Below are 8933 nucleotides of genomic sequence, written 5' to 3'. Positions count from 1 at the left end.
TAGCGGGTCTCATAGAGAGGACCCAAGAAAATCAATGAACACGAGACATATTAAAGTCAGACACACCGTTGTCTTCGTCTAGACAGTAGGTTCCGTAAATGTTTTCAAATTTTTTCTTACCTTATCACATTAAAGTCAAACCCCCGTTGCAATGCATAAGGGTTGTTCTAGTTTAATTTAACCAAAAAAAAAACTAAAAATAGAAATAAGAGTGAATCTCAAATGCCAACAAATTTTTCCTTTTTTTCTTTTTTTTTTCTTTTTGGGGATTTTGATGACTGGGGGGGGAACCAGAGGAATAATCAATCAGGACAGGTACATGAACCGACGGCAGGGCAATCCACGATATCGAGAGCCCTGGAGCCATTCAATCTAAGGTATGTACAAATTACAATAAAGCTGAGAAATCAACAGTATCGCATTCCAAAAAGAAATGGCACATGCATAGTCATAAAACCACCAATTCAAAACAAACAGACTACACATGCTCCTGTTGTGGATTCAGTGTGGGTCCCGCTGGTGCTATGGCAAACTGCAGCCCCCTGCGCTGTCCCGATTGTAATACAAAAGCAACTTGGGTCGCTGCCAATGCTGCCGCCTCCTGTTCCACAATATCATGAAATGTTAAGAGATTCCTAAAACATTCAAGTAATCGAACAGCATGCGTAAAGCAGGCCCCCAGACAAAGTCAAGATAACCATGAACACCAAGATATATGAACAAAAAAATAGCAGGCAGTAAAATTAACACTTGTCATGGAATAGCATTGTCACTGAGAGTTGCTCGGAGGTGAATCCGAAACTCACTTGTCTTTGTCGCCGACGTTGCAAAATACTGATTGCCCAAGCCATGATATAGCAAGGTAAAAGAAATCCGGCTGCTCTAAGCAAGAAAAGCTGCAGAAATTGGTGAATTAGTTAGATTGATTCAACAGGGAGTGCTACTTTGAATCAGTTCTGCTGCAGCAATATAAACCGCTAAGCCAGAAGGAACTAATGACTTACGGAAAAAAAAGTAGATGGATCCTCATCAGCATCAGAATCTGTAACTGAAAGTGCATGCCGCAGGAGTAAAAGAGCCATTAGCTGCACCAAATGGAATAGATTGTACTTAGAATCACATTCAACGGACATCATACTGACATATAAAATGTGTACAATTAATATGTGAATGATTGAGTGGTGTATACGAGCAGCTTTAAAGTCACAAGTTCAAAGCAATTACTAATATCAAAACCTCAAATATACATGAAATGGTAACATTCATAACCGTTGATATTGAGTGTCTAGCAACATGCATATATGACTGACTACTTAGAAAGGAATTCAAGGTTTAATGCCTTACAATTAGAGCAGCTGAGCGGCAAAAAGCAGCTCCACTGGCATTAGAAGCAGCATAGTCATCATATTCAGCTTCCAAGTATTGGCGTTCTGCCTCAGCAATTGCCAACAGTCGAGGATCACGCAAATCCAAAGGTGCGCCAGAGATTGTCCAGCCCCCACTATTAAAACAGCCAGATATAAAATGTTACACAAGAGTTCCGAGCAAACATCTCTATAAAACTTGCAATAGATAATACTCAACACATAGAATTAACATAATCAATTAAATGCTATATATAATGTAGAAACTTCAGCTTACCCTATATCAATTGTAGTTTCTTCAGGTTGAGGGCGAGGTGGTGGGGCAGTATAACCAGGCTGATAAGGCTGAAAATTGCAAAGAGATAAAAAAAAATCATCAAAACTAAGCATAGCTTTAAATAATTGGAATTATTTGTCAAATCACACAGGCATATCCAGACGTTAGAAAAAAAGGAGCATCAGAGGCTCCCTAGATAGCAGTTACCTATATTCCTATAAAGTCATCGCATAATCCAGAAGATGAAAAGGACTACGTAGCTGAAGCATCTCATCTAGATAACTTCGTTTACCATTCCCCTTGTTTAATTTTTCTTCTAAGACATGACAAATGAATTCCTACAGGTAAGTTTCCTTTCCATCCAGATAACTTCGTTTATTTTTCTTCAAATGTTCAAGAAATTTCCACAGACAACCACTAGTATCATAGTCTACCGTCATCACAGCATTCCATGAATGACATGATTTTGACATTTAAAAAAAAAAAAATTAGAAGGAAACGTACCTGATGACATATCTCACAAATTATATCTCCCTTTTCATTGCACCAATGTTGAACGCACTTTCTGTGAGCAAACTGTACAAGGAATTCCAATGATCACTTACTTTATATCAAATAAAAAGAAACTAAAAAAAAAAAATCAACCACTTTATTACATTGGTGCAATGAATAAAATAGAGATGCAAAAACTGAACACCAATATTACTTGCTACTTCACCCTGGCTTTTATTACATTCCCTTCACGTAGATAAAAGCACAATGATAGTCTTTCTTGTTTTGTATTTCTCAGCATCAAAATGAAGCTTGGTATTAATCATTACACTGCGCATACGATTTAGTTAAATGCAGGGAAACAATTCTCTGGGCTTGAATAAAAGAAACTTTTGCAAAAAAAAAAAAAAAATACTGTAGAACTTTGTTCTAAATCAAAGACAGATCTCAAGGTATTGCCAAATGTCAATTTATATGTCTTAAGCAGGTCAGGGTCGGTAAGAAAGCAAAAGTGAAGGGCTAGCCGGCTAGAATATTTCATAACATGAACAAGACAGCACATAGAAACACCAAGAGTGCATTAGTATAAACTTTTAACCCTTCTATCCAGGCAAATACAGTGGAGCAATGATTATAATTAGTAATGATTCTGAGAGATAAAATGGCAGAACTGCACTAAATAGCAATTAGACCCGGTTGGTGTGTACTTTTTATGAGAGCATCGCCTGTTTTCTTTTTTGGAGGAAAGTTAAACCACAGAAATGAAGCGTAAAAATTAATCTTTGGCTTTCCCATGAATTTCAAATTCAGCCTACGTATTTACCCAATGAGGCAATTCTTTTCTCTCCGTCCTACATTAATCCATTGTTTCCCGCAAATTCAGGTACAAAATCAGACATCTTTTCCTTAGCCAAACCACCCAATGTATCTCACATTCTCTAATTTAAAATAAGGCTTCATAACTAACGAGAACAAAACCCTAATAATACACTTGAAATTCAACGAATACAGCTAAAAGGAGCGGCAGATATACCTTCAGACTGCCGCTGCATGCACAAGGAGTCTCCAGATTCTTAATGCCATCCTCCTCTTGACAAATGCGACACTCAGCCATCTGGATAAGTGGCTCATCCTCATTACAATCCTCATCATGTTCAGACCTCGTCTCATCATCCACCACCGGGGCAGAACCAGAAGATCCCGCCACATCCGCAGACGGGACCTCAGCCGGATGAGAGACCGGGTCAGCGGCCGCGGGCCGTAGAAGACGGTCAACACACACAACCAGATGATCGCTCATTGATCCTTAATCTAAAGAAAGAAGAATCAGAGTCAGATACAGAATCCTGATTAACCCTAAGCAACAAAATCAAAACCCAAACTTATTCCAAAACGAAACCCCTGAAATGATCAGGGGACAGAGGATCGTAAAATTCCCAAGAAAATGAGGGAATCCGATAGAAAATCTCACCTGAAAAATGGTAATTATAGATGCAATTGCGTGCAGCTAGCGAGGCCTCGATCGCACAAAAAGGGGAAAAACACGAATGCAATCAGTGAATGCTTCACCGATTTCGTCGCCGATAATTTTTAATTTTTATTATTATAATTATTTTTTCACCGATTTCGTGCCCGATGTAAGTAGGAGAGAAATACAAAGATTGTTTGTTCTTATAGGGACGCGCGGCATCGGCTTCATCGAAGGCAGAAAAGGACTTTTTGGTAATTCTGAGACGGGGTTGCCGCGTGAACGACCCGTTCTCCTTTGTCGGGTTGGGGCCCACATATCCGGACAAATTTCTCAGAAGATAATAGAATTTGACAACGGCCAGTGGGCCAAGCACGCCTGATGCTTTATTTAATTATTATTAAAATGAGCGATTGTATTATTGTTTTACGAAAAATTCTATATTGACATTGAACTTGAATGAAGTAATGTTACGAGAATGAAATGCAAACCAGATGATATTTTGTTGCCTACCCCTTTGTTTAAAATAGAAAAAAAAAGGATAAGTTTATATAATTGCTTATTAGAGTTGAAAATAAAAGTCGAGCTTGATGGACCGCTCGTTTAAACCGGTTTTAATAAAGATTTGGATTTGAAAATTTAATATTTTTTAGGATAACCGGGCTTTGAAACCCGGCCCTATTAAACCCTAAAAAAAAGGCTCGGGCTCGGGCGGCCTGTCAAACTCATTTAACTTTTTTTTTTTTTCTATGTTGGATTTTGAAGAATGGTCGAATTGGTGTAGGACTTTCAATTCCCAAAAAAACTGTATGCAGTACACTCATACTCGGTCTCTCACTCTCTCACTTTTAGACCTATGACAAAGTTGGAAATAACATTTTATTTGTAGATGATGATGAGGAAGATCTTAATTAACATTGATGATGACTTTTGTCTTTATCTTATTTATACTTCTAAATCTTGAGTTTATTTTTTAAATTATGTGAGACTTTAGTTTGATGTATCTTGAATTCTAAAATACTCTAAGTAAATTAAAAAGTTAAATTTTATTTTATTTTTTTGTAAATGGGCTTATGGGCTCGACTCTGAGCCCTTTGAATAAAAGCCGGACCTCAATTTTTGAATGAAATTGGGATAATCGGGCTTTCAAGCTTAGGTCTATAAGGGCTGGGCCTATAACGGTCGGGCCTATATAGACCAGGTCCACCCGTTTCCCGACTCTATTGCTAACTAAATGTTTTAGACTTATAAAAGTAATTGTTTGTTTTTGATTCTAAATATAAAATCTAGATAATTAATTTATAGATATTAAGAAAATTAGTTATTTTGTTAAAAATATTGTTTTTTAAAGAGTTAATATGAAATTTAAACCTTAAACAATATGTCTAAGGGAGATTTGAACTTTAAACTTTTAAACGATACATTTTAAACCCTAAACAATTTAAAGATATAATATTTCACCTGAAATATTTTGAAATATTTCACCTTCACCGTTAAATTTGAACAAATATTTGTCAATTTATTTAAAAACTAGGGTCTAATATGTGATTTTTTTCAATGAGTGTATGAGAGAGAGACAATAAAATTTGGTAAAAATTATTCATTAAACCCCACTTTTTAAAAAACTGATGGAAGTTTGTTCAAATTTAACAGCGGGTTAAAATTGTCCTAACTTTAATTATTTAAAGTTTAGAATATACTTCCTCTATCCTAAGTTATAAGATACTTTTAGGAAAAATTCAGAGTCCTAAAATATAAGAAACTTTGATGAAAATAAGCTTTTATTAATAAAAATTTTTCAATATTACCCTTCCTATGTATTTTCTATTTTCAATATTCTTTTATTAATAGAGTATTAAATGAAAGGTATTTTTAAAAGTTTATATTTTTTTTTAAAAATAAAGATGTAAAATGTATTTAATGAACTTCATTAGTGTATGAGATTTTATTTAAAAATATTTTATAATTTGAGATAGAGAAAATACCTTTTAAAAATTTAAGATTCAAATAATTCCTGAACCTACAGTTTAGGATTTAAATTGTATTTTAACCCTTTAAAAATAATATTTTTACAAAAATAACTAATTTTCTTGATATCTATAAATTAATTATCTAGATTTTATATTTAGAATCAGAAAATAGTAATTATCTAGATAAGGGTGAGTATACTACAATGGGCATATGGAAGCTAGAGGGGTGGAGGATGAAGCTTCTACATGTGTACAATTGTGACGAGCCCTCCAGCTTCAAACCAAGAGCGAAAAATCCAAGCTTAATTGAAGCACACTAATAGGTTATAGGTGTTTGGCCAAAAAAAAATGCAAAAAGGTTATAGGTAGGTGTGAAAAAGTGAGGTAGATGTCACACGTGGCCGCCACCTAAGGTTGGGTCAACATTGCATCTCGTTTAAAATATTAAGGGAAATATTATGCTTTTAAATATTTTAAAATACCAATAACTTTTCGTTAAATACTCCTTGGATAATTTTGTACTTTAACTAAAATTATATCACTTTGTTATTATAAGACATCCTTAATTAATTTACACAAACTAATGTAATTATTTGATATTTCCAAAACATTTCAATATCCCCTTCAATAAATATAGTTGACTTTCTAAGTGGAAAATAAATCAAATTAACAAAGGTTTAAGTAATATTTTTTGTCAAGGTATTTTCAAGATAGAACATTAACCATTCTTTTTTACTCTACTACCTGATATTTTGGAAAACTAGAGAGTACTATTATTATTATTCACTTATACTATTTTGGACTGTCATTACAAATAACGATTTCACTGATAATTTAGACATAATTTTAATATTTTTCTTTAAAACGTTACTCATATTTTAAGACTTGAATTTAAGAGTATGGTATAAATTAATTTGATGCTTTTAATTAGAACTAGTTGAACTTCATAATTTTTAGGTAAACAATTTCTTTCATTCATGGCCATCTCATGTGTCTCATTAAGCGGTGCAATAGATTTAAGAGGGCAAAGGAAAGACTAGGGATGGGATCATAAAGAAATAAGGGCAACAAGTAGAGTCAACATTGGTCACAAATAAATAAAATTAATAAATGGCCATTAAGATACATACAGACTATTTCCAAGATGAGAAATGTTATTTGAGAAATTTTTGTATAAACTTGGATTATCACATCATTTATAATCTATTCAATAAAAACATGTCATTTTAGATAATTGTAAATATAAATTTATTTTGTGATTGATAATGATGGAGAGAAAAAACGAAAAAGACGATTTCAAAACTAAAGTTATTAAAAATAATGACAAATTAAATTTTATTTGATTTAATTATTGCTGACATGATATATTTTTATCAGACAAACAATGGATGACGTGGTATATATGTGATCATTGCAAGAATTTCTCATAGTATTCCACAAGTTCTGATGTCTGGCAGCCCGGAAAGGGAATTGCCAAGTTGTTTCCTCATCGGATACTTATGGTCAACTGAGAAGCTGAAGATGCAAAGCTTTTGCGAGGCTAAAGCAAATATCCCAAACACCCTGCTTCGCCTCCAAGAAATGCAATTTGGCTGGGTCCATTCATTCACAACTACATACGAAAATTATGGCAAAACATTTGGGAAAATTATTCCTATCACCAAATTCGGAAATTATTTATTCTCAAGAATTCTTATGATAAATTCTTATAGTTCCACTTATAAATTTGTTATTGGAGTGGTAAATAGCAGTAAATATTGTTGGACATGTATGTTTATATTATTTGAATGATAAATTACTCGTATTTTAATTGGTAAGTTTATGTTAATGTAAATAATAAATTTGATATCCCCAAGCATTAAAAACTTCTTGCCTTGAAAATATTTTTCCCAAAACATTTGTCAGACTTTGCTTCTCTTCATCTCTCTTCTTTCTACTTTCTCTCCACTTCTTATCTCAACCCTTAAATCAAATGCAAAATTATGAAAAATAAATAAATTTAAAATATAATATATTTGATCTAAACTACAATCTAATATTCAGGATTGCGATTGAAGATAAAAAATTAATTTTATAAAATGTTAAACTTTAACCATTTGAAAATTAATCTATGAATTGAGATGGAAATTGAAGAGGGAAAATGGAGAGAAACCAAGATGAAACATTTTAGTGCTTTATCCAAGGGACAACATTTTTCCAAAATAAATAAATAAATAAAACTTATCCACACCCCTTTCTTCAATCTTTACAACAAAAAATAACTCTTCAATCATGTGAAACTGCAATAAAATTAGACTTTTGGTTTTACTTATTAATTAGTGGTGTTCATGGGTTGAATTGGGCTTAATAAATACTCAAACTGTGTTGTCCCCAAATGTTGGGCTGATTTGGTTTGGTACTACAATATCACAAATCAGGGTGGGGAGGATAATTTTTTTATTTACAAAAATAAATTACTTTTATTTAAAATATATTTTTTGGAAAATTATATTAGGATTAAAAGTTTTTATAAAATTTATAATAATATATAATTATACATTTTTAGATACTCCCTCTATTAAAAAATATAAGGCATTTTTTGAGGGGTTATATGCTTAAAAATATTAGACATTTTTTTTTTTGTAAAATTTGGCTTATTTAACCACAATTAACTACCAAATCCAAGATAATCAAGGGTCTAATTCGAATAAGAATTTTCAAGTTTTAAAAATATTACAAATGGGATTTCAAGTTTTCACAATTCAAATAATTTCAATATAAGCATATTTAATGAAAATCAGAGTAAGACACTTTTAAGGAAGCACGAGAATCTAAATTTTATTGTAGCATTCATAAAAGAAGTTGAAGAACATCATTTTTAGCAAAACAGCATGATGTGTTGTGGCTCATTTGTCTTTGCGTCACGTGCCATGACATATTGCATGAAATTTGACAACATAAAGTTGTCATATGATGGCTCGTGGGGTGTGTAATATCTCAATTTTTAATTCCCTGATTAATTTAACCTAATTAGGATAATTAAGTAAGTTGAAGTGGTGTGTGACCAAAAAGATTTAATAATTATGTTTGATGTTATTTTCAGCCTTAGTTGTAGGTCCGGTATCGAGGCGGGCCATCCAAGCATCGAAAGGAGAAGAAAAGGAAGAGTGAAGTTACTGTGCCACACGTCGCAGTGCGTACATCATCCGCCGTGATGCGCAGCCATTTTTGAGTAAAGGAAAACTTCTCTGTGCCATGCGTTACAGCGTATTGTGCGTTCGCTGTGGTGCATGGCTATTTTCTGTACTTTATCAGACGCGGAATGAGATAAAAAAGAAAGAAAAGAAAAGAGAGAAAGAAGAGGCGTGCCAAAGCTGTGCTAG

The 8933-nt window shown here is 33.2% G+C and overlaps 1 protein-coding gene across 1 annotated transcript; it reads right to left on the bottom strand.

The window, feature by feature from the left end:
* Positions 1 to 299: 299 nt before the first annotated feature.
* LOC129310520 (uncharacterized) lies at positions 300 to 3787 on the bottom strand. Its single transcript, XM_054952378.1, has 8 exons — positions 3605 to 3787; positions 3167 to 3444; positions 2146 to 2217; positions 1642 to 1709; positions 1345 to 1501; positions 1005 to 1085; positions 807 to 896; positions 300 to 601 (listed from the first exon to the last, which is right to left on the bottom strand). The coding sequence occupies exons 2-8, from the start codon at positions 3431 to 3433 to the stop codon at positions 479 to 481; spliced, it is 858 nt and encodes a 285-aa protein (XP_054808353.1). The 5' UTR covers positions 3434 to 3444; positions 3605 to 3787; the 3' UTR covers positions 300 to 478.
* Positions 3788 to 8933: the final 5146 nt, after the last annotated feature.

Source organism: Prosopis cineraria, unplaced genomic scaffold (genome assembly GCF_029017545.1).
Source record: "Prosopis cineraria cultivar Desert tree isolate PC_DT_omini unplaced genomic scaffold, ASM2901754v1 PC5, whole genome shotgun sequence".
Taxonomy (NCBI): domain Eukaryota; kingdom Viridiplantae; phylum Streptophyta; class Magnoliopsida; order Fabales; family Fabaceae; genus Prosopis; species Prosopis cineraria.
The sequence above is the reverse complement of the archived record's forward strand: the minus strand, read 5'-3'. Positions and strand labels throughout refer to the sequence as shown.